The 27,486-nt window shown below is 35.0% G+C and overlaps 1 protein-coding gene across 1 annotated transcript in view; it reads right to left on the bottom strand.

Moving 5' to 3' along the window:
• Positions 1 to 27,486, bottom strand: part of Ush2a (usherin) — a 748,724-nt gene that overhangs the window by 503,445 nt on the left and 217,793 nt on the right. The window contains exons 16-20 of the mRNA XM_026388000.2: positions 26,013 to 26,507; positions 24,731 to 24,985; positions 23,001 to 23,170; positions 16,249 to 16,393; positions 2,343 to 2,573 (exon numbers count right to left, since the gene is read on the bottom strand). Of these exons, the coding sequence (XP_026243785.2) occupies positions 2,343 to 2,573; positions 16,249 to 16,393; positions 23,001 to 23,170; positions 24,731 to 24,985; positions 26,013 to 26,507 (1,296 nt within the window). The remainder of the gene's footprint in view (positions 1 to 2,342; positions 2,574 to 16,248; positions 16,394 to 23,000; positions 23,171 to 24,730; positions 24,986 to 26,012; positions 26,508 to 27,486) is intronic.

The raw sequence follows: 27,486 nt of genomic DNA, 5'->3' as shown, positions 1-27,486 counted from the left end.
TTCAACCATGGAATTCAGTAACTACTGTACCATGAGCAAGCCTCTTCCTCAAGCCTCATTTCCTCATGTACTCTGAGGGTGAAAATACTTATTCTGTAGGGTGGCTAAGAGGTTGAATGAAAGAATATAAAATAATCATAAAAATCAAAGGGGAAAGGTACCATTGGGTGTGCAGGGGAAGTGCTTGGGCATGACATTGACTAAATTGCAGTGTTATATTGTATATTACATGAATGTACGAACTTGTAACAACAAATCTCATAAGTGTGTACAACTATAATGCAACAATAAAGTGGGGGGGAATGAAAAAAATATACATATGAGCAAAACAAATATAAAAGACTTCTTATAAACTTACTTCTCTCTTTAGGAAAGATACAAGATTACACAGAGCTTTTGAAGTTAATTTCGAAAACATGTCCTATCTCATTAATTATGTGCGATTAGTTAAGCCATGAGCCCTCTTAATAAAACTATTTTAACAAATCTGGCAGTTAAACAAATGGATCCAAGTAACAACTGAAAGTAGACCTGGTTATTTTACAAGTTATTTTATTTTCTTTACAAGTGAAGAAAGGCAATCAATACAAAGGAAATCGGCAATATCCTAGAATATGCCCAAGCATCGGAGAACATCATATTCTCCAGAAATCACAGAGGCTCCAGGGAGTATTTAGAGCCAAAATTGCGATTTCTCTGCCCACCCTTCAATTGATGTGTACTCCAAGCATATTTTCTATGTAGCTGGACACTTTATTACAGACAGAAGGATACCACTCAGTGAGGCCGGTGTTTATGGCCTAACTTTTTTAAAGAGGAATTTGGAAAACTTCCCAGACACTGCATCTGCCCGTAGCCTGTGCACCTTGGAGTATGAGGCCGACCAGAGAGACTTGAAGACTACTAAATTTATTAGCAGTAGACGGGCCACTCTATCTTTCACTGCAGCAACAGTAGGTGATCCCATCAAAAATCTGTCTGCTGGCTAGCCTGCAATTCCAAGCTGACATCTATGTAGAGTAGAACCTGCTGACTAGAAACAAATGCTACTTCCTTGAAGAAACATATCATGAGCTAAATGTTCAACCAGGGAGTTACCTTCTACTTCCATCTGAGAAAAGGGTTTCATTATTATCTATGCATAATTTTTTATATACCTACTTTTTTTCTTTTTTGCCATTTAAGAACAGTACGCAGAAGTAGAGCATTTCAGGAGAATTCAGTGGTTCAATTACTAATACTTAGTGATGATTTTGATATAACTGGGAAAATAGTTAAGCATGAATTAATCTCATTATATTTCAGCTGTAATATAATCATGATCCATTACAAATGCACCTCAATAGCCAGCCTCATGGTAAAACAAACTGCTTGCCGATATTTTCCGTAAAATAATAGAAAAGACAAAAATCAAATACAAATTTAAAAAGTAAACTATGTATCATAAATAGTTACAGTTTTCTGGAGTTACTCTGGAATAGTTCTGTTAGGATCTGTAATTCACAGAGGCCATAGGGCTTCCATAATATTGTAGTACTAGTAAGACCAGAAGTAGGATAAGGCAACTGAGGTAGGGTCACACAGTACAGAGCCCAATCCTGGCTTTATTTAAAATTTTGTTTAGATTTTCTTGTGGATTTTTTTACATTGGTTTTCATTTTTTAAATGTTTCATTAAAATATTATTTTTATTAGTCCAGGGGTTTTTAGTGCCTTAAAATTTTGTGCCTGAGCCAAGAGCCTCCCTTGCTTTACCATAGTCCTGGTCCAGAGAAGATTCTTTTCCCCGAAATTAGTTTTCCTACAATGTACTCCACAAAACATGGGATATTAATAGTTGTTTCACTAAAAATAGAAAGGAAATGAGAAATGGAAAAACTGCATCAAATATATGTTAGAATGTTTACCCAGATACAGTTAAATAGGTTCTTTATCTTTCTTTTTAGACAGCTTTAATGACCTGATATACATTGAGAAGCTCACATATTATGGGGCATTTCTTCAACTTATTCGTCCCCAAGACTCAGTAAATGATATTCTGAGAAGCACATATTTGTCTTAATAATGTTTTAGAGTCATCTCCAGTACATATTTTGATCCAGAAAGGCTGCTTCTCCACAGCTTTTTTCTTTCTTTAACTCACCTCACTTTTTGCCCCCCAAAATGCTAAAAATATGGACATGTTGACATAATCAGGTTATAAGAAGACTAAATTAGTATTTCTATTTTTACTATAGGTATAGTTAAAATTCATTGTAAAGGGATATGAAAATAATGGAAAACACCAAAATAATAGAAAACATGCTTGGCACTTCTTAAATAAAGCGTGTCAAACACTCTTACCAGTAAAGTCTGTACCGACTGGGTGAGTGGTGCTGGGGAATTTACAATATCCATTTCCTGTGAAACGGATTCCTTTCATCATGGTGGCCATGGGAGCTGGTAGGGATGACTCTCTCCTTTCCAGCTGGTATAGAGGAGAGGGACCATTTACTTCTTCAGGTAGAAACCACCTCACGTGAATCGTGGTGCCGTTGATTCCTTTAACCACAGGAGGCCTCAGGAGGGCAGGTGCTAAATATTAGAAAATTTGTGTTACATTCAAGAATCTGGTTTCTATCTCTAGACACAAATATTCACACATATGTACAGTGCATGCACTTGTGTACATTACACTCAAAATCCAATCAGTTGTGGTCACAAGTAGCTACATGGTTCTAAGAACTGACAATACAACATGGTTTCTATCCAGTGTGACTAAGCACAACTTAAATGACTAAAAATTCTTAATCAAAAACTTCCAAAATTAATTTTTCTTGAGAGTAATTTCTCAATTTTTTTCTAAATAAATAATAGATTATAGTAGCCACTGCTCATGTCCCATCTAGAGTCCATTTATCATGGATGTGTTCCATTGCCTTAGCTTTTGCACCTTTTAGCCTTCAATGGCTCACAGACTGACCCCTTCTTCTCAGAATTCCCTTTGGCTGAGTGGGAGCTGCCTTACCTAGGAGCTACAGAATTCCCCAGTGAGGCCTGCAGCCAAAGGCTAGTTCTGATCACAAAAGAGTCCCTTGATTTAACATTTCAGTAACTTGGTGCTACAATTCATAGAGGTGCTACAACTATTCAATGTGCTATGTGAGCACGTGTTTGAAATGGAATATTGTGGAAACAAGACGAAGTGTAGGGTCTGAGAAGAACTGGACCGGGTGAACTGTCACTAATTTGTGCAAAACAATTGAGTAACAGAGGAAGAGTGAACCTAGGATCCCACATCTCTGAGATCATTTTGTTGTTGTTGTTATTGTTGTTGTTATTGTTGTTGTTGTTGTTGTTTAAGGAGTCAGAAAGTAATTTTTTAAGACTTTAATTTTTGGAGTGGTTGTACATTCACAGCAAAATTGAGAGGAAAGGACAGAGTGTTATGGCATATCTCATGCCCCTGCACAGCCTCTCTCATTACCAGTATCTCTCACCAGAGTGGTTTATTACAACTGATGAGCCTACATAGGACATCATTATCACACAAAGTCTATCCTTTACCTTAAGATTCACTCTTGGTTTAGTACATTCTAAGGGCTTGAACAAAAGTATAATGACCTGTATCCATTCTTATAGTATCCTACAGTGTTTTCACTGCCCCCAAATCCCTCTGTGCCTGCCATTCATGCTCCATCACTAACCCCTATCAACCATTCATCACTTTACTCTCTTAAATATTTATCTGCTTATTTTGCCTTTTCCAAAAGGTTACATATTGGGATCACACAGTATTTAATCTTTTCAGAATTACTTCTTTCACTAAAATACATGTAAGATTTTTTTCATGATTGATAACCCATATTAATAATATTTATAATACTCCATTGTTTGTACAGTTTATTTATTTATCTACTGAAAAAAATATCTTCAGTCCAAAGTTTCAACATTCATAAAACTGCTATAAACATGCATTTGCAACTTTTTGTGTGGATGCAATATTTCAACATCTTTGGGGGAAATTCCAAACAAGCAGAATGGCTGGATCATATGGTAAGGGAAAGTTTAGTTGTGGAAGAAATTGTCAAGCTGTCTTCCAAAGTTCCATTCTGCATTCCCACAAACAATAAATGAGAGTTCCTGTTGCCCCACATCCTCAAAAGCGCCTGGTCTTGTCAGTATTCCAGATTTTGACCATTGAAAGGAATGTGTTGTGCTGCCTCCTTGTTTCAATTTTCACTTTCCTCAAGACATATGATGTGGAACATCTTGTCATACACTTATTTGCCCAGTCTATATCTTCTTCGGTCAGAAAGCTAATTTCATATACAATTTCCTGATTTTTGTCAAGCTTAGAAGTGATATAAATAAAAACAAACAAACAAGTAGAATACCACTCTGAAAACCAAATAGAGCATTTGTACATCAGCAGTTGACAAACTCTGGTCCAGGGCATAACAGAATCTGGGCAGCCTCAAGTCCTGAAGCAGTCAGGAGCACTGCTGTCCCTGAAGCAACAGTGCCTGGTCATCAGCAGTGACCTCAGACATGGAGCAGCAAGTTCCCAGTGCCCTCAAGTACATTGGGGCTGGGCATGCTTCAAGATCCTGGGACACTCTCAATTCTTGGGAGTTCCAAAGAAATTCTAAGAGAAACAGAGATTAAGATTTTCTCTACAAAGGCAATAAGAGCTTCACCTGAGCTGCTGAAAATTGTGGCTAATGTGTTTTGATTTTTTTGTTTCTTTGAACAGTTGAGTTAGTGGGCTGAGATTTTTTGTTATGCTAAGTGTGTTGGCTGGATTTGATAGGTGAAAGTGAAGACCAAGCCTACTTAAAAATAACTCCTAAAAAGGCTGTGAACTTTTAATTTAGACCTGTGTTAACATAGCCTTATTGACACTGAGGCATGGCCTGTTTCAATAAACATAAATCAAAATGATATAAATATAAGAACCCTGGAATCCTGAAAGGAAACCTACCTTAAAACAGCTTAAATTATTATGTATTACCTTTTAGACTTTGGCCAGCTTTCTCTAAAAGAGAAATAATTACTTGTGATTCTATTTTAACTTTTAGTCAAGAAGAAAAGGCACTGAACAAAAAGTTCATTAACTTAAAAAGATAATTAACAATTCTGTTCATCTTCTGCCACTGAAACCCATGTGATATTTTTATATATGTATAAATCTATAAATTATATGCATGATTTATCTTAGTATTCTGTGCCAAAAAGCAGCTAAATAGTGGGTTCTTAAAGATTTCATTCTGCAAGCTGTCATCCCACTTCAAAATAATCCAAAACAAAATAAAAAGATAAACCATCCAGAATCTTCTTCCCCTGCTAAGATTGTCATCAGAGTTTGGAATTCGACCATTGTATTAAAATTTCATCAGGCCACTCTGTTGCATCTTGTGCCCATTATCTCATTGAATTTTCAGAGCAAGAAAGCTATAAATTAGGTGTTATTTTTATTTCCATGTTATAGGAGAGAAAACTTAGGGTCAGATTAACTAACTTGCTTAAATGGACACAGCTGAGAAGGAACAAAGGTAGAACTCAGCCTGCAGCCTTCTGATTTCAAAGCCCTAGACTTAAGCACTCTGCTTATTGCTACCTTGGTTATGAGCTTAACCAAAGAAAGAGGGCTGCCCAAGATTTTTCAGTCCTGGGCTCAAAGATGCAAGTGAAGAAACAACTATATAATTTATTTTTAATTTTTAACTTTTTAGAAACACAAAAAAATGATATTTTGAGTTCTTCTATTTTCTGGACTCCAGAAATTGAATAGTGTTCTGGGACTAGGGTGCTGAACTTTTCAATTTGAAAAATACCATCTAGCCCAATAGAACTTTCCCTAATACTGAAAATGTTCGAGATTCATTTCATTTGAACTGAATATTTAAAGGAGGCATGAATCGGCCTCCTGCACTTTTTAATGATGGAAGAGTTTCCTTGTTTGAAAAGAGCACTCTTGTCCTCAAGGTGACCTTTGTTTGACATTCAATACAACTTTACTTTACTCTAACTGAATGGGGAGAGCAATGAAGTTCTGCACCACCATACTATTCAGAATTCTATAGCACTTCTTATCACTTCTTATCACTTCTTATCAGAAATATAAATTGAGAGTCAAAAATCTAAAAGGATTCCAGAAACTTTGTAGTTGCTTTTTAAAAGACAACCTCCTAAAAGTGAGAGCATGCACTTGCTTTTATTTTGGCAAAAAGATTATAATCCGTAAAGGCACTCTTTCACTGACAGTCCACAAATTAATGTCAACTATTCAAAGTCTAGTAAGTTGTGGAGCACTTTCTTCGATTCCTAGGGGAATAGTCTCAGCAAGCAATTACACTGTTCTTAGGAAGTCAACTCTAGAGAATGAGTTGAACTAGACATATTTTATCCTTTTCCTTAAGAAATTTTTTTTTAAAAGTCTAGCTGGTGTATTGTACAGTTTCAGATGGAGTAGTCAACCAAGCCTGTTTGAAAGGGTGAGCATCCTACTGAGTCATTCTTTTCTCTAAGACCAGAAGGAGGAATTAAGTGAAGTTGTCAATCAGTTAAACTAGACTGGCCTACTGTGCCCCTGCCCAGCCCTACCATCATCATACACACAGAATCACCAAGAGAGATTGAGGTAATGAAAGCCTATTTGTTAGATTATAAAAAAGCAAAGGGATTATAGATACAAATAAATATGGTCTTTAAACATTTCTTAATTATAAAACAGTAAATTAAGAGATAATATTAAATAACAGGAAGGGCTCTGCAGACTTTTAGAATTATATTTCACTTTTAAATTTTCAATGCTGCAAAGATTTCAGAAAAATAACAAAATTTATATCTGCCTAAGCTTTCCTATGAACAACATGAGGATAAATTTTGGGAAAAATATTTTGACAATAACATCTGTTACCACAAAAATGCATGATTATTTTAGTTTTACAAAACAAATTTCTATACAAATACAAGGCAATATTACTACTAACCAATAACACATCTTTCAAATTGCATATTGTGGAAGAAAGCAATTTACCTATATTTAAGATGTATCTGTGTTTACTTAGAAAATTCTATTATGAATGTAAAACATAAAATGCATTCTAAATATCTATCATTTCAAAAAATAATATATGATGTCTGCTTTCACTTGGAATGAAATTAAAGTGTTCTTGTAATTTTTTTCTCAGTTGCTCTATAATCCAATTTCTAGTCAATCTCTCCTATTTATAAAGATACTTTTATAAAATGCTCTGGTAATCTATTTCTTTATGCAGCATTTATTACTTTATAATCTGATTAATGGCATATTGTAATGAATAAATTTGCACTTGCAAAATTTATATAGTGTGAGTTTTGAGCATCATAGGATAAAAACTAGGCAGACACTCTTACTGATACACAGGTCTTTGTAATCAAATTTCTACATTTGTTTTCAGGGAAGAATTTGTTGTCTATGAAGACTGTATGGCTGTGTCATTCATTATGTTAAAATTTTATCCACTTACTATTATGAAAACAGAAATCTAGAAGTGACTAGCCCTCCCATGTTTCAGGGATACGTAGGGAGCAGATTAACATAACACAACCTTAGGCGCCTGTCTAAAGAAAATAATTTGACTTTCTCAAAGATGTAGAACTGTGACAAGAAATGCAATTTGCCAAACTGCTGGGCCAGAATACTTGCACGAGGGTGCTGGGACGAGGATGCAGACAAAAATCCAGGTGAAGAGGTCATGGTTTCCCAATTGACAAGTTCCCGGCTGTAACTGCTCACTAATAAGTACCCAGAAGAGGGAAAGATTCTCCCCACAAACTCAGAGATCACCCAACATTGCCATATTGACTATCTATTTTCTGACTTAAGAGAAAAAAATATATATTTGCCATTTCCTGTTCACTAATCATATTCATGAGTAGATACACTCAATGAGACTAACCTGAAAAGGAGAAAATTTAGGTTCTAGACTGGCTCTGTAAGACACTAATTAAGGAACATTGGCTAATAATCCATTATTTGATCTCTCTATTCCTCAGTTAACTCATTTTTTAAGCAGTGACAGACCTGGTTGTGTCTAGGATCTCTAGTTTCAAATTTTATGAATGAACATTTTAAAACTAGTGCTTCTCAGTTTGCAAACCACAAAGCGGTGTGGGGGCATACTGATCTCCTTAGTCCTTGAAGAAGCCGGCAGGAACCCTCTGGCTTATTCCCTTCAGCTTTCAGCCACTGTTTCTTTACCCAAGTATGAAATACAAATGTTAGGATTGGTCTATGTATTCCCTCAAATAAAGAAAGGCTACAAAGGCAATACTTTTACAGAACTTAAATGAGCTTGTTAAACAAAGACTACCTTAACTCATTACCATTTTGGTGATAATTGATGATCTGCATGTACCTAAGTAGCATCCTATAGGTGAAGAGAGAAGGGGATCCATTATTTCTGAACTGCATATATAGTAGCAGTGATGACAGCAACCACCATTCCCTAAAGTCCACCATTAATAAAAGGTAGTTGCTTGGACTGTAATTATGGCATCCTTGCTACCCAAACTTGAAGCTTTTATGGGGCTTATGCAATTAACTACTTAAATGCATCGTAACACTTGCTTCTCTGACAGCAAAGTATTGATTTTTTAATCATTTTCAAGTCTCCTCCAGCACAAATAAATGTACTACAGTTACAGTTAATGCACTGTGTACATGCATTAAATGCTGGTGTCACACAATTTATTATTTTGTGATATATAGAATTCAAGTCTGGCTTCTCAGAAAGTACCATCAGTGATCTAACATCAGCATGGGAACTACCATTGTCCTTGATCTTCCAAATTCTCTAACTTCAAAAAGCTAGAGACCTTTTTTAATAGGATACTTAGGCTTTCAAAAAAAAAAAAAACCTGAGAGGTGCTGAATGTAAATCTTTTATATATGTCAGTGTGAGAGAAAAGTTTAAATAGCCTACCAGAGAAGATTCAGTTTATATTTCCTAAAGGTGTCACTGTGGGACCTATAGCAACTTTGTTTAGATGAATTTTTGCCTGGTTAATTTCTTTCCTTAGAGTTTTTAGGGCACATCTGTCAAAATATTTTGCATACGAGAGCCTCTCTGATTCAGTCAATTTTTACATATTTTAATTGCATTGTTTTGATGCCTTATTATAGAATGCACATATAGTCCATTACAAAACTAAGACTGTGTTTTTAAAATTTGATTTCTGAATGCCATTCCTCAAAGACAAATAGGCCAATAGACACTCTGACAAAGTCTCGTATCTAAAAGCAGACCTAATGACCAAGGTCATTATGTGTTTCACAAAAACACACTTTCCTTGGGTACATTTACACACTCAAAATTAAAGTCGGTGAGTAAAAAGCAGTTAATTTTGTTTTGTTAGAAATAATATCATTTTAGTTTTAGCATCTAAGACAGATGCCAGCATTTCACTCTGAACAGATGGTAATTCCATCTAATAGTGCATCTCTGTATTAGTAAGGTCTGTTGTGTATACAAATAGTAATAAACACTAGGTAAGGATCAAAATAAATTTTAATTGTTGACATTAAATCCTGGCAGCCACAGTTCTAAGGCTGCAATATTCCTTTTTCAAGTCTGTCAGATTTACTAATGCTGCAAAAGCTTTTCTGAAAGCTGCCAGATTCCAGTTCCAATAAAAACATGTTTGCACACTACCAGTTATGGTCTTCAACCAGGATACCTGTGCTCAAACGCTGAAATAATTCTTCATGAATGACATGGAACCAGTGCTACTGTCTGTGTGATTGTGTGCCAGTGTTTATTTTTTTGAATTCTCCTGAAGGACTGAACATTTAATTAAGGAATCAGTAATAAAATGGTGCATCCAATTGTAACATTAGGGGCCACAGTATTATCACAGCCACTTTCTTACCCTGCTAAGTAGAGATCACCCATACCATGCACGCTGGGCTTCCTAAACTCTCCAAAAGTGACATCATCCTTTGATTTTGTTTAGTATCCCTGAGTCTGAAGGATTTCCTTGACAATCACAGACAGCATCAGCAGTGCTTTCTATAGGCTTGCTGGGGGTCAAGTGTGCCAACAAGCATAGATCTGGTTCCCATAATGCCTCCAGCTATCTGGTATTACAAGTAGTATTTCCTATTTATTTTGGGAAGCTGCCATATTTTTTAAAAAGAATCATTTTAAAAGCAAAACAATTAAAAAAACGATTTGGCATTCAGGTGACTGTTCAATAACAAACATGCTTTGCAATCATATTTCTTTAAAAAATGGATGTATTTTTTTTAATCATGAAAAATATATTGCTTCCACCATATGGGACAACCAACGACTCACCAACCGATTTAAGATGCAGCATATTGAGCTGACCATATGTTACAGTGCTGTTGAATGGCTGAGTGATTCATGCCCGTCACATTCTAGTATATCAATTAAAGCTCCTTGAAGTCTGCATGATTTGTGTCTCTGTTATTAAACCCTGCTAATTCATCCCACTTACACATCTGTTATAAATCTCTAGGAGTGCTGCATGATTCATGGCAATCTGTGAGCATGCTACAGCAAATTCTTCTCCTTGTAATTAACAGTAAATTGTTTTACTGCCATGCAATGAATTTTTCAGTTATATTGCAAATGAACTCCTAAATGTGCGGTTCTTTCCTAAGAACTGACTTATATCATTAGGCAATTAAAAAGTATTGCTTTGAACCAAAAGCTTTTAATCAAGAGAAATACAACTTAAATGTTGCTTAAGAGCCAAGGAAATTTGACATGGTGGTTATGAGTGTAAAATAATTTCTGTTGAAAGAGCAAAACAAACAAACAAAAAACCTTCTGTGCACTCAGTTTCACTGATGCTAAGACACAAGAACTGCTGCCTGAGAAGACTTGGTGAGACAAGTTTTTGCACAGATACTGTTTATCTGAGAAGTTACTTGAGTCATCTGTCATTACTAAATTTCTCAGGCTGCTTTACACTTCTCTAATTGTAAAATGCTGCTTTTATTCTTGAAATAAATAATTGGATAATTAGCCAAGTTGAATCATCAGAGGATTCCAGTGCCGTTCAAGTGTTCTTGTCAAAGGTGAAGCAAATTCATTTCAGCTCGCCTCTGCAGCTCTTCCAAGAGGCTTTGATTTTTTTCCCACCACTTTCTTGGCAGCAGCCTCAGATTCATGAGTCCATACATCAAGTCAGTAGTTTAACAACAAATGGAATTAAATTCAAAGAAGGGAAACTAATTGAAGGACAGCAACAAAAGTGTTTGGTAATGTGCTTTTTAATATGGCATGCCACATTTGCATGATAATTTTTCCTTTTTAGCATGGAGCAGAAAGTGACTAGCTTAATGAGGGATTATTCAAGACAGGAACGAACAAAATGCATTCATAACTAAGAACAAAGATTGTATTATGAAGCGAAAACAGGCAACCTCAGAGAAGTAACTGGATGATTGGTTTATGCATTATGAATAAAAAGGTAGAAAAATATTTATATTAGTATTCACTAATGACTATATATACAAGATTGTTGTAATTAAAATTATAAATTAACATATTAAGAGTGCTTGTTTAATCACTCCGGGTCCTATTCGCAATGAAAAGACTTATGTACCTGCATGCAAAACAATGTGTGTTTTCAACCCAGAGGCAAACAGACTATACATTTCACTTTGGATTTGGAGTGAAAACTTAATGCACCACTAATTATTTGCTTAATGGGAGATGGGCACTCCTAAGCTCAGAGAATTAGAGGTCAATTTATAACAGGTGAAAGAAATATCATGTTATTCTGTCAGGAATGAATCTCCAAAAGGAATTTCTTAAAAAGAAGGTTTAAAGTGGACTCCGTTTGAAAAAAAAAGTGAAAATACAACAAATTTCCTAAATTAAATGGGTAATTTTTAAGAAAAAAAGTGTAATAAAAATTTTCAGAGGGCCCACTTCATCAGACCTTCACACTCATACAACTAGAAACAAATCTGAAGCTGCAATGACACTATTTTGAGATTTTGCAAAGGTGAGACACTAGCTATTCCTGGAAGAACACCTTCAGTAAGTCAGTTCTCAGACTTTGTCACTAGCATCAAAACCAAGAGAGAGCAATACAATACCTGGGACACAATGGACCCATTCTAATCAAAGGCAGTAGGAATAAAATATTTAAAACAAAAAAGAGCCAATTATAATTCCCAAGTTTTTAATGAAACAGCCAGATAAAACTTTACAAATATCTTTTTGATTTTATGATCAAGATTTGAGGAAACATTTTTTTTCCAAGACTCAATGCTTCTAAAAGGCTAAAGATCACTTCTAATTTGCAATGCTCTTTTTCAAAAAATTTGGATGGTTGCTAGCCTCTTTTCATCTCTGATAATGAGCTCATATCACTATATTAGATTTAAGAGTTTAACTTCCCTCAAGTCCATTGAAGTTTGCTGGAATAATATATACCTCCCAATTACAATGTTATTACTAGCAGCAACAGAGCAGGAAGAATCAGACTGCAAGTCAACTTTCATTCCTTTCCTACTACAAATTTGTTGATTATTCAAAAGAACAGTCATCCACATCATTTATTTCTATGACATAATTTCCATGAGTTCTATCTAGATGTTTAATCTGGGGAAAGTTTTAGAAAAAAAATTATTCACATACTGTAAATAAAGGAGGGAGAAGGATACTGAATCTATATTTGGTGGGGTTTCCTTATAATTAAATAAAACAAGTAAGTTCCTTTTCACTGACCAAAAGCTACCTGAAAATGGCGTATTGTACAATAAAGTATAGGACAAGTTATTTCCCTTCTACTGCCATGTAAGTGACGTGATTTTCTTCTTGGAAGACAAAGGTCAGAGAGTTCCCATAAAATATACTAAGGGATTAAAAACAAACTTTTGCCCTAGGTTGAATGCCTTGCACAAGAATAAAATAAATGACAACAACAACAAAAAACCCAAAAGACAAAAATCAAATGAACAATAAAAACCAACTCCCACCCTACCCTAGAAAATCACTAAAATAATTTCTCCTTTAGGAAAGAAAGGATTTCAAATGGAAACAAAAGTCAATGCAATTTTTTTTTTTTTCTAATGGAAACTGAGTAGATGGAAAACTTTGGTGAAAATCAAAGAACCACACATCTGAAATTTCCCATCATCTTTTGTTGCCACTACTCAGTCCTTTACTTTCTGGCTTCTGCTGGGGCCATCCTAATTAGAGGGCTACCATATTTATCATCACCCTCTAGTCTTCCCTTTTATCAACCCATGGATTTCTTCTCTATGATAGGACTCCATTCCCTTTTTTAAATTTTCACTTCTACTCATCTGATTTATTTCATCATTGACTCTTAGAAAAGATTACTGGACTCTATTCACACCCTTTCTTCTTACTTACTCTATATTTTATTGTAAGAGAAGTCTTCATTAACCCCAGCTTTCATCACAGCAGCACCTGGGACAGTGCTGGCTTCTAAGATACTGACAGGAACATATTTGTGTTTAGTAAATACTTGAAAAAAATCTTTGCCAGTCATTCAGTCCATTTCTAGCATCACTTTGTGAGACAATTTACAATATCCCAAATCAAAACCATTTATTCCATTTTCTGTTCCTATAGCTTTCTTTTAGCCTTTCTGATAGATCTTAGAACATGCCCTTCCATGGTGTTAATCCTACTTGTTAAGTGTTGACTCCTCCACCCCAGCACTGTATAGATTATCTTTGAATTCCCTATAATACATAGATGCTCACTGATTGAGAGCCATCACAAGAAAATTTAACAATGACTTATTTAGGGCATATTAATAACTGTACAGAAAATAATAAATTTGAAATTATAAGTTTGGGGGCAAATTTTTGAAATGCACATTATAATGATCTACTTCTTGCAGAAATAATAAAATGCTTTCAGAATTTTTTTTCCTAAAGGTTGTTTTGCAATAGACTTGGTTTTAAAACTCTCCATTGTTGCATATATTCTATACTATTATAAAATTAAACTTGCATAATAAGCTTCTTGATTTTGATAGTGCTAGAAATTCCATAACATTTATCCATTGATAAAAACACTGAATATTAGTATGACAACAATCATATCCAATTTTCTTGAGAATTTACACTGTAATGAGAACTGTTTTAATTATTTTATAATTTAATTATTTTCTAATTCTTGTAAAACCCATACAAAATACACTATCTTAATTTTTGAGTTGAAAACTAAGGTATGGAGTTTATATAACTCACTCAAAGTCACCCAGCTTCTAAATGGCAGAACCCAAATTCAAATCATTGCATAGAAGTTTCTCAGTTTTCTCCTTAATAGATTATAAAAATTGAAAATACAGTTAAGCATAAAGAAGTGAAAAGTACTTTTCAGTCTATGAAAAAAATATAAGAATATACTATTATTTTATAAAGCTAACTAACATCCATGTCTCATGTCTTTTACAGAATATAAGACACTTCCAAGTCCTATTTTTCAGGATAAAATATTTAGGGAAAGAATCAAGAGGGCACAGATGAGTTTTAGTTCTCTCCAGTGGTGAGGAGTGGCCCAAAGTATCCTCACCACAAAACACAACCAGATCACCCAACAGAGAGTGCCCGCAGGGTGCTAGAAACCACAGCAGGCAAGTGCAGATGCCATACCATGGTGGGCGGCCTATAGAAGAGACTATTTGCGTAGGGGGAGTATTGCTATGAAAATGTCACTGGGAGTGATGTCATGAGGATGATAAATTAGACTGACAACACCTTTCAAGGAAATAGAATGACAATGCTGATTAGAAACCACCGGGAGATAATTTCAATCAATTCAAGAAACCACTTTTAAAACAGGCAACTAAAATTGATATGAATTTACCTGAGAGGTAGTGGTTCCCCTATCAGTAAAGGTATCAGACACAGGTTGAGCAAAACCTGCAGGAAGTGTTATGAAGAATATATTGATACTGGCTATCTAGGCACACTAAATGACTTTTAAATATTCTAGAACCCTGAGAGGCTGAGATTACAGTTCTGCTCAGTCACGTTGGTTGGGAGCTGAGTCTCTAGTATGCTCTCAGACTCTACTTTCACTTTATCCAGTCTACATAATTGATTATTCCTTCAAATTTTGTCCAAAATTATGTCATAATTCCTTAAAAAGAAGAGTGTTATTCATACTCAGTAACCCTTAATACTGTGTCTAAAAATAGTCTTATAGGAAGTCTAGGCACTCTATAAATATACATCCTGAGATGTATTTCATACATCTTAAATATATCAAGATTAGATGTATAAATATACAAAGAGTTCAGTTGTAGAGATGATAAACCATGATTTCATGGAATTTGGCAGTCATTCATATTAATGAAAATTTGGAATAAACAAAATTACTTGAGTGAGATAAATTGAGTCAAGTAAGTTTTTCCATAATGAGGGGGAAAAACTCAATAGAATTATACCTACTAATAAAAGGATGAAGATATTTAGGAATGTGGTCTAGGAAATACTTGATTTAAATAGATGCTTATATCTGTATATGCAGAAGTTTTTTAACCTTTCTACCTCTAGACACTTCTTCAAGAGAAACTGAGCCTTATGGAATTGCTGACAGAGAACCTTCGATTTGCAAATATGCTAAGAATGCTAAGTCATCGGATTATACAGGTATTAGTGACACATATAATCAAAGTTTATATAAATCCATATGGTTCTAAAGTGAAGCAGGCAAAAATGATCCACACTATTTCTGATAGGGATTGTACTTGACAATAAGTTCCTTTTTAAATTTCATAAATGTAGGAGCTTATTAATTATAAATCAAATAATAAGTAACACCTGCCTATCCAATAAGGACAAAACATGATCTGAAGGCAACCCACTAATTCCTGGATATCCCCATGGGACAAGAGTGGGTAGACCCAACCCCACAAAACACATGTTAGGTCTGAGGGAAGAAGTATGCTGAAGCCCTCACAAGAAGCCTTCTGAGCTCTCCTCTTAACTGTACATTCTAGGATCCAGGCTTGTGGCTGAGCCCTGAAGCTTCTCCCACTCAGAATCAATTGTAGCTCTTAGGGCACAGCTCCTAGGCACCTCTTAAGCTTAACTTTTATTATTTGTTTTAAATATTAAGGTAGATAGCAATCAGTTCGAAAAAGAATGCTTTAGGGGACAAAGGCTGCAAATATTAAGTCCAAAGCAGAGAAAGTTTGTAGATATTTGTTTATAAATATATGATCTATTTTTACATCGCCATTAAAACTCGCTTACCTGCTGCTAAAGTTTGTCCTGCTCCTGAAGCACTGGTTACACAACCAATTGAATTGCAGAGAGAAACAGTAAACTTGTATATCCCATAAGGCTTTAGTCCTTTTACAACATAAGACAGGTCTTGGGATTTAGCCGTGTGCAACAGCTTCAAGACAAAACATAATAATAATAATCAGATAATATATAATCAGTGCAAAAAATATAATCTTGTCAGGCAAAGTTCCATGAATTCAGACACAAGGAATTAAGGCCAACTACTATTAGGAAAAGGGATTTTTTTTAAGAGACTCAACAAGCCAGGATTTAATTGATAATTGTACAATCACACTGTTTTATGAGGTAATAATCCAGTTCCTGAGTGGATAAATGAGGAAACCAAGTTATTGCCTCATAAAGCAGCGTGGTGGTATGGTTATTGTCACCAATAGTAGAGATAAAGATGGTGACATTGTCATTGTTACTGTGAAAAAGTCCAAACAAAACCATGGGACTTGGCCAAAAGTAACCCAGTGTAGTAATACCACATGCTATTTGATGGCATCAGAACAGAACAATGTCGCTATGTTAAATCAATTCTATCATTTTCTGAAAAAAAGCCAAAGAACAAAAAGAGAAAACAATTAAATATATTAGTGAGTATCCACATGAGGTTAATTCTCAATTATCTTTCTTATATAAACAAGCATATGCAGATTAGATCAAAGTTACATTTTTTTTAAATGATGTCTTTATCATGCACTTTCAAATGAAAATAGCAGATTTGGGCAAAGGAGACAGAGAGGAACTCTGTAGTCCACAAACAAGTAATTAAACCGCCAACACTGAGAATTGGCCCCTATCCTTATAACTACAATTGATCAAAAGGAACTATGTAAATTTGCTTAGGCTGTGGATGTGAATGATATTGAGGAAAAGAAGTCATTAAAGCAGAACACCACCAACAATGAATACAAAGTTATTTTTCTTAGGACTACTGATATAAACTCACATGGCAAATAATGGTGTTTTGGTCAACAATGGACCAGACTGACAGCGTACAATTATGGTACCATTAGATATAATGGAGCTGAAATATTTATATGACACAGAAATATTTTAGCTTGTGATGTCATAACCATTATCATGTTGTAGCTTAAAGAATTACATGTTTGTGGTGACACAAGTGTCAACAAATCTGCCGCCAATGGTATGAAAGTATAGTACACACACTTATGTATAGTACAAAATACTGATATGATAACAAATGGCTGTTACTGTTTTACATATTTACTATATCATACATTTTATTACTGGAGTGTAATTCTCTATTTATAAAAACAAATTTTCGTATAAAGCAGTGTGCTGTGTAACACTAGAAGCAGCTTCACATATCTTGTGTCCACCACACTTCTCAATTGTATCTAGAGACCATGTGGAGTGATTGATGTATACCATCTTCTTATACACTTTGTGGTGTTTGCACAATGGATCTCCTACATTTCTCAGAACATATCCCTGTCTTTAAGTGATATGAATATATTTCAAATAAATGGATTTTCAATAAATAAATATGAATACAGATTATTATAAAGTTCAACATTTGGAGTATTTTTAGATAATTTCCTTTAAGAGTATAATAAATCAAACTTGAAGTATTTGCCTAGGAATTGACTTTAAAATTTGAAAACCTGAAAAAAGCAAAAGAATAATAAAAACAATAAAATAAAACACCAAGCTGCTTTATTGTTCTAGATATAGAAAAAAACATAACAATTAAAGACCAAATATCAGTTATAATTGTAAATTTATCCTAAATACTATGACATGCCAGATTGGCAGACTACACTGTTTAAACTAAAGGATGTGTATTGTACTAATTAGGATTTTATCACAAGAGAGTTGCCAATGAATCAAACATGTTCAAACTAGTGGAAAACTACAGCAAGAAATCACAAATCACTGACTCTTTTTTCTATCTAATATATAAAATAAAATTTTGTGTTGTATACATGCTCTGTTTACTAAAAAGGCTTAGAAAAATGGCAAATCTATTAAATCTAGTGGGTTTAAGAGTGTCTTCCCAAAATTTATGGCCACTGAAGATCTCAGAATGTAGCCTTCTGCACAGAGGGTCTTTGCAGATGTTATAGCTAAGTTATCCTGTATTTATCGTTAGCCTTAAAGTCAATGACTGGAGCTTTTATAGGAGAAATGAGGATAAACAGGCAGGGGAGACAGAGACACAGAGAAGAAGGGTGATATAATAACAGAAGCAGACACTGAAATTATTTCCCTAAAATCCAAATAGAACAAGCAACTGCTAAAACCTGGAAAGAGCAAGAAAGGATTCTCCACTAAAATCTGGAAGGAGCAAAGAAGCTTAGTTAGTTTCAGACTTCTGGCCTTCATAACTACGAGGAACCAAAGATCTGTTGTTTTTAGTCCCTTCATTTGTGCAATATGTTATGGCAGCCCTAGGAAGCAAATATAACAAAGGTACAAAGATCTGACCTCTGAACTGCATTTGAGACAACCTCAAAGGTGACTGCGGTTCCAGAACTACCCACAGGATCAGTTCAGGCCTTCTGCACTATTGTATCATAGCTCAACTTATTATTTGGCTTAATTAGCATCTTTTAAATTGTTTTTTTTTTGGTACATAATAATTATACAGAGTAGTGGGTTTTATTGTGAATATATATATACATGCACATAACATAATTTGATCAATTTAATTCCCTAATACCTCCCTTTGCCATCCTTTTCTCCTTCCCTCTTATCCCCTTGTACGACCCTGCTGTTTACCCTTCTATTTTTATTAGTTTTTATTGGTGCATTATACTTATACATAATAGTGTGGTTATATTTTGACATATTCCTAAGTTCATATAACATAATTTGCTCTATTTCAATCACCAGAACTTTCCTTCTCCCTCTCCTTCACCCTGTCTGTGACCCCTTTCCTCCACTCTACTGACCTTCCTATTTATTGTCATTTAAAATTGATACATTATAGTTTATACCAAAATATGGGATTCATTGTGATATATTCATATATGAACATAGTATAATTTGGTCAATTTCATTCTACTGATTCACCTCTTTCCCACTCCTCTTCCCTCCCCTCACTACCCTTCCTCTATTCCATTGCTCTCCCTTCTATTTTCATACAATTCCCCCCCTTTTTTTCATTCCTTACTTTTCTGCAGGTTCCACACATGAGAAAAAAACATTTGACCCTTGACTTTCTGAATCTGACTTATTATTTAGCATGGTGTTCTTCAATTCTATCCATTTACCAGCTAAAGGCATAATAATACCAATATCAAATTAAACTACAAAGCTATATTAACAAAAACAGAATGATACTGGTATATAAACAGTTCTGTATAAACAGATACAGACACCAGCAGAATAGAAGACACAGACAAACCCACACATATACAGCCATCTGATCCTAAACAAAGATGCCAAAAACATTCATTGGAGAAAAGACAGCCTTTTAAACAAATAGTGCTGGGAAAACTGGTTATCCATATATAAAAGAATGAAACTAGCCTTTATCTCACACCCCCGCACAAAAATCAACTCAAAATGAATCAAACACTAAAAAAATTAGACAAGAAACAATACAACTCCTGAAAGAAAACATAAGGTCAATACTCTAATATGTAGTCTCAGGTAATGGTTTTTGCAACAGGATTCGTAAAGTTCAAAAAATAATGCCAAGAGTTAATAAATGAAACAGCATCCAATTAAAAAGCTTTTGCACACCAAAAAAAAATTATAAATGTGAATAGGGGATCTACAGAATGAGAGAAAAATCTTTGCCAGCTACTCTTTTGACAGTGGACAAATATTCTAAACATATTAAGAACTCAAAAAACTTAACACCAAAAAAAAAATCCTATAATTAAAAGGGCAAATGATCTACACAGACATTTCTCAAAAGAAAAATATGAATGGCCAAAAATATATTAAAAAGTTTTCCAACATCCTTAGCCATCAGAAAAAAATGCAAATCAAAAGTACACTGAGATTTCACCTCACCCAGTTAGGATGGCAATCATCATGAATACAAATAACAATAATTGCTGGTGAGGATGTGGGGGTTGAGTACACTTACGTATTGCTGGTGGAACTGCAAATTGGTATAACCCACTTTGGAAAGCAGGGTAGAGATTCCTTAGAAGACTAGGACTGGAACCACCATATGACCTAGCTATCACACCCCTTGATATTACTCCAAAAGAGCAAAAGTCAACATACTAGAATAGAATGATGTGTAAATACCAATGTTTATAGCAGTACAATTCATAATAACCAAGTTATGGAACCAACCTAGGTGCCTGTTAAGAGACAAATGGATAAGGAAGATATATACTCAATGGAGTTTTTATTCATCCACAAGAAAGAATTAAATCTTGCATCTCTTGCTACTTTACATGTATTGTTTCTTAGAGCTCTTTCCCATAAATCTTCTGCATGCTAGTCTTTTAGCACAGTGAATGGTTTCTGGGGAACTTGACCTAGAAAATTGTACCAGGAGAGGGCTTTGAAAGGAGTTTCTACAATGGTATTTTGGAGTTGGGTATCTCAACTGGCTGACAATGAGAACCTTGTTATAGGTAGTAAGTGGAACACTGATAGGTAATAAGTAGAGCCCACAGCATTGTCTAGTCGTACAATTTTCAAACTTCCATTGGTGATGAACTCATAATTATTAGGACTACTTTGTGCAAAGCAGTACTTATCAGGACTATATAATCAGATGGCTCTTGCATTGTTATCAATGCATTGAAGAAAGACAATCTGAGGATAATTAACCACCAATTTAAGGTGAACTACAAAAGTCTCCTTGACAGTCTCAGTTCTGTATATCAATAAGATCATGTTAAATGAATCAGATAAGCAAGAAACAACAGGCATGGTATAGGTCGTAGTAAGACATGTGCTCCAGAAAGTGGGAGAATAACTTTATAAAGATTAGGAGAACTACCACATTAGTGAAGGTTTTAAAGGAGTCAAAATTGTCTGAGAAACACTAGGATACTCACTGCAGAGGAAAAGACAAAATTATGGTATCTAGTATCTACCACCACTAAAAGGAAGCACAAAGTCTGATGACTTCCTCACACTCAAAAGGGAGCATATTCCATGCTCAGAGCATATTCTAACCAAGTTACCAAGCAATATAGAACACTGCCACTTCCAAGTGCATTCCAGAGTGAGAAAGAGCTCTGCACAGATCTAAGTTGTGGTGCAAGCAGAGGAACCATGGGCATCTAAAGTCTAATAACATCTAGAGTTCTAGAAGTAATGATGATGGGAAAAGATGAGTTCCTTATGGAAAGAGAGTCACAAACTAAATCCCTAATGTCTGGAGCAAGAGCTTATCACATGATAGAAACTCTATACCATTTGCTGAACAAAGCCAGCATGCTACTGTTTTAAAAGCAGAATGTCTGAACTTGAAACATCAAATGAGCTGGTGACTAGAGCTACTTCACAAGAACTAGATTCTTTCAGACATGCCAAGTCTCAGGGTCAAGGGAGCTTAATAGAAATTCATCATAAGATGGAAGTGAATATCTGGGGTTGGGTAGAAGCATAGAAAGAAGCCATGACAGAACCTGCAAATCTGGTAAAGTTCCCTGAAGAGCTGAAAGAAAAAAAAGAGAGAGAGAGAGTTTAGCTCACAGATGAGTTGTCTTGGTATATGGATGCCAATCAAAAATGGTTAGCTACTGCTCTGTAACCCTATCTAGAAGGTCCTAAAAACCAGCAATGAAAAGAAATCCTCTCAATAGGCAGAACTTCAGGCAGTTGTCCCAGACATTTGTTTTATATTTTCCAGAGGGTTAAGTACCTCAGGGTTAAATATATGATAGTCACTTGGCTCTATGGGCCATGAGTATAAAGGAAGAAAGATGGGAAGATTGGAAAATAGGAAGTCTGGGAAAGAAAAAAAATGTGACTAGATTTTTGGGAGTGGGCATAAAACAGTGAAGATCTTTTTAGCTCAGTTAATGTCCACCAAAGGCATTAGAAGACACAGTGGACAGCCACATGCACAGGATTATCCATCCAGTCAATGTCCACAGCCTCTGCTACCGGCCACCCCTATGCTAGAAAATGAGGTATATAAGCTATATCTATAAGCTAGAGAAAACAAGAATCTCTCATCTTCTAGGACTGTTATGTGTATCAAATTAAGTAGTTCATGGACACAGTAAAATTATCACTATGATTAGTATTCTCATTATTGCTTACTGAAGTATAAATTGCTAGCAGGCAATATGTGAGTATATATCCAAAACCTGTAACATAATTTTTATAAGCTATGACAAATTCATCCATGTTTTTTCTAAGGAAATAGAAATACATATAAAATGTACCCATATGATGTTCTTATCAATGTTATTTAGACCTCCAATAGAATTAATATAATACAAATATCAACTGATTGCAGATTGGCTTAATTTGTTATTTTGTGTCCTAATAACATGAAAGTGCTTAGCTATCAAAAGTTATTTTCTTACAAGATGTGTAAGTTAAAAAGCAGATCTGATGAAACAAAATCATACTACCTTTGTTTCAATATATGCTTATTTATTGTAAAAAAGAAAAGAAGTAATGTACAATAAAGGGACTCCTACATTCAACATCAGGTTTGGAAGGAAAATGTCCTGTTTAGTGAATGCAGAGGGAGATTCTGTTACAGAATTCTGCAAATTCAGAAATGAAAGGAAATTAGTTAAAAATAACAATACCTTTGAGAGCATCACTGGGACAGGTTGTTGAGGTGATTGTTCGGAAATCATATTGATGTTGTACCCCACAACTTTTCCTCTTGTAATATTTTCTGCTGGCTTCTCCCAGGAGACATTGAGAGAGTTCGAGGAGAGTGGAACAACTAAAGGAGGGATCATGAACACAGGCGCTATCAAAGACAAAATAACAACATCAAAACAATGAATGCTGTTCCCTATCAGTATTCAAACTTACTCACATATTTATTCTAGTTTCTGAAACACTCTCTTCTTTATAAAATACTCTGATTTGAAAAAAAATAATCCAAGAATATGCTGCTATATATGAAAGATATTCACTTTTAAAAAATGTCATTGGCAAGGATGTCTTCCATTTTTGCATTATCAGCTAAGATATTTGTCATTTATAAAATAAAAATCTTAGAGGACTTTGCTTATGTTCATAAAGATAGCTAGTGCATACCTGGCTAGAAAACTCTAGAGATTATGAATATTTGAAAGAAATCTCAAAACTGAATATGACTCAGACCAAAAAAAATTCAGAACAATGTATAAGGATACACTGGATTTCTCATGTACTGAAGTATCTCAGTGAACCAAATCAATGCACAAAGAGGTAAGCCTAAAATGTTTTAAATCACCCCAAAGAAATTCTCCAAGTTTTCAGTAAGTCTTGATTGAAATGTTCAAGGTACATACACACCATACATTTTCCCCCTACCATCCTTGAGATCTTAATATGGATTTTAAATGTGCTAACCAAAGGTGTATTATCAAAGGACCTCATCGCACTTTCATTAGCCAGTGACCCATAAGATTATGAGGGTCCAGTATTGCAGTTTCACCCATTACTTTTCATTTCTGACCTTGATTTTCCCCTTCCAGAATGCCATGCCTCATCACTTGTGCTATCATGGCCCCATTATTTGTCCAAGATGGCTGGTAGTCATTAAGAGATGCTCAAGCACAATGCACATTTTATTCATGAAACGATTCCCTTGGACATCAACCTAAAGCTACCCTCATCCTCTACCGTCCTAGCAGATCATTTTAGATCAGGATTTGGGTTTCTTTGAATATCTATAGATTCAAATCATGACAAAAGTGTACGTGTTTTCTTAAAATGCTCATAAAATTTGAAATATGTGTAATATAAAGAACAAGATAAAAGATTAAAAATAGTTCATTTGCCTTAATGAAGACACCTTAAGAAAATAATTTTTTCTCTCCTTCCTTGCCATAATGCCCAATGCTTAAAAGCACACTTCTGAATTACAGATTTTATACTATTATATTCAATGTAAAATCTAAAAGATATGTTTTGTAAAGAGGAAAAGCTTAAAAAAGATTTGTATTGGTAACGGTTCACCATTTCACTGAACATAACAGTGGTGGATATGGAGCAAGACTTGACAAGTGGCCGACCCACTCAAGAACTAGAAAATAAGGGATATTTTGGTGAAGCACTCCCCAAAGACTATAACTACATTTAAGTCCTCTTTCTCATGAATTAATAACAAAAACGTAATTTTTTCCCTAAAACTTTCTGCAAATTCTTTATGACCTTGAGTTACTTATATAACCAATCTATACATTTCCCCCCATGGCTCATTTATGTTTACAAAACTTGCTTTTCAAAAAGCACTGTTTCGGCACTATTGACTAATTTCCAGCAGCAATTTCATTCTGGGGATTTCAATGCAGAGTTCAAAGCATTCATTTTTTTTTACCCGATTCTCCAGTTCTTGCTGAGATCCAGACAGAAGACGTGCTACCTGCCATATTCACAGCCAAGACCCTAAACTCGTACTCTGTGTAAGGTTCCAAGCCAGTGATGACTGTTGCTGCTTGAGGAGGCTTTAGTGCATTATCACTGGTCGATTCTGCAAATGGGTGAGGACTGAGCCAGCCACTGCTTTGAAACACTTGACTTTCTTCAGTAGATCTCAATCTCTTCATGTATAATTCATACCTTATAATTATTCCTAGAAAAGTTAAATAGTGAACCAAGGTAGAATCAGACAAAGGGGATATTTGGGGGATGGAGCAAACACAAATCAGCTAAACAGTAGTGGCTTTTTGTTATTCTAACTAGTTAACCTGCCAATTTTTGAGTAATCTAGATGTAGTAATTTAGTAATCTAGATGATGGGAATTTATGAAAAACGACAAACTGTTGGGCGGATGAATATAAGAAATACTATTGAAGTCATATTCATAGGAAAAATCAACCAGAGACAACATACAAATAACAAAATACCTATAGCCTATCATTAGGTGTAGTCAGCTTTTGTCAGGATGGATGATCAGAATTTCTATCAAGGGTGGCTGGTTCTCTTTGGGAATCTGATTATTGTATCTCCTATTTGTATATTTTCAAAATCAAAGGATTTAGCTTAATTATCTGTTTAACATAAGCCCTATTGGCACAAATTTTACAGTTAATTTTTACTCAGTTTTACCAAGTAACTTAAAAAATCCTCGAAAAGGTTTTGCCATAATATATACATGATATAAATGACTAAAACCCTATAAATATGTGTTTGGCCTATATAACCAAGGGTTCAATTGTATGAACACAAAAATTAACTTAATGGAGTCAGCAAGCCTATATACATATTTTTTGTATTATTTTATATCCCTTTCTTGCTTAAAAGAGAAAATTTACTGCTTATGAGTGCCCTAACTTGTGACACAGTCAAATATAATGCATTTCAGAAGTGAGCTTCCAATTATAAACATCATTTGTGCTATGGCAGATGTCATTAAGAGCAAAGATAATATTAGCCTTTTAAGGGGCAATTTAATTGAATGGAATTTGTTATGAGATTAGAAATACACTTGTTCCACTAACCAGGAGAAATAGTATCTTCTATCTTTAGGAATTATTTCTCAATTATAATATTATACAACTAAATAAATGAATATGGTGCCAGACTCTCACTGAACAATGCCAAAGGCCTACATTCTCATTCTTGTTCAAGAAAGAAAATCCAGGCCTTGAATTCTTACCATTTGGTTCCAGTGGTGGGGACCATTGTACATGAAGTTCTGTGGAACTGATTTCCCGTATCTCAGGAGGGCTCAGCCTTCTGGGAGGTGCTTGAGCTGTGGTCACCATAATGGGTAAGCTGAGCAAGCATCCCCCACTAGTACATGCCTGTACAGAAAAATGGTACCTAGTGAATGGAACCAGATTCCAGATGGTAGCTGAGGTTTCATGACCTTCATAGGGATCACATGGTTGAATGCCATCCAAAGGAACACAGGACAAAATGTATTTCTCTATAGGACCAGAATGATTAGAGAGTGTACTCCAGGTAAGTGTCACCGAATCTGAGCTAACAGGAATGGTATAGCTTAAGTTTAGATGTCCCTCTGGAACCCCTGGCTTTGTCCTGTAAGTGACAGCTGCACTCCTTGTTGAACCATGCACACTGGTGGTCTTGATGTAATATGAATATGAGGTATACGGTGACAGGGAAGTATCTAAGTAATGCTGAGTATCTGGAATGAAAAGGAACAAAAGGAAGATCATTATATTCCACAAACTGGAAAAGGCTCATTTCTAATTTCCTTCCATCATATTATTTAACTACAAACTATTGCCAATCCACCCTTTTGAATAAGAGTACATTTCATATTTTCAAAAGTGAAATAAAGCTGGTTACTTTCATTATTCAGTATAATGTAAAAAAATTGTCATTTGTAAAGAATAATTAAAAGTTTTGGCTTTGTTTTTTCCCTTTATAATCTCCTTTTGATAGAAAGCCTAAGAAGAAGATTTGCAGTCTCTGAAACAGAAATAACTGCTTCTTCTGTGTAATGGGCTAACTAAATGCCAGTACCCTCGGCCAGTGGTCAGCAAACTACCAGCAAAGGGTCAAATCTGTTGCTTGGCCAACACCTTGACTGAATCCTTTCCTGATTTTCTGGCCTATATGAATTGTGTGAAATGATAAATGTTCATTATTTTTAACTGCTAAATTTTGGAAACATTTGCTATCTGCGATAAAGAATTTACATGAGAAGTTCTAGACAAAACTTCCTTGTATGAATGATTGTGAGGTCCGATAGAAGATGGGATAAAAGGAGGTTAAAAAAAGAGGGAGAAAGGAATGGACATTATCAGCCATGTGTCTGAAATCCCCATTCACTAAAGCAACAGCCAGCATATTGTAGGGCTGTAAAAGATAAATGATAGAGTGCCTTCTGCCCGCTCCCTGGTGGCATTGTATCTGTGGATGGGGAGGAGGTCTCCATTAAGCAGATATTAAGAAAGAATGAACAGTATCAAGGACCTTACAAAAACAATTGCTGTCCTCTGTTTTCTTTCTCTTTTCCTCCTCATAACTTCTGTCTCTTTCTCTCAGGGATAACTGAACCATCTCACCACTTGCTCCATTGATCTTTGATGTGTTATGGGATGAATGATAATGATATTAAAGAGGGGAATGAATAATAATAAAGGAAGAAATGAAATTCC

This window comes from Urocitellus parryii, chromosome 9 (assembly GCF_045843805.1).
Source record: "Urocitellus parryii isolate mUroPar1 chromosome 9, mUroPar1.hap1, whole genome shotgun sequence".
Lineage (NCBI taxonomy): Eukaryota > Metazoa > Chordata > Mammalia > Rodentia > Sciuridae > Urocitellus > Urocitellus parryii.
The sequence above is the reverse complement of the archived record's forward strand: the minus strand, read 5'-3'. Positions and strand labels throughout refer to the sequence as shown.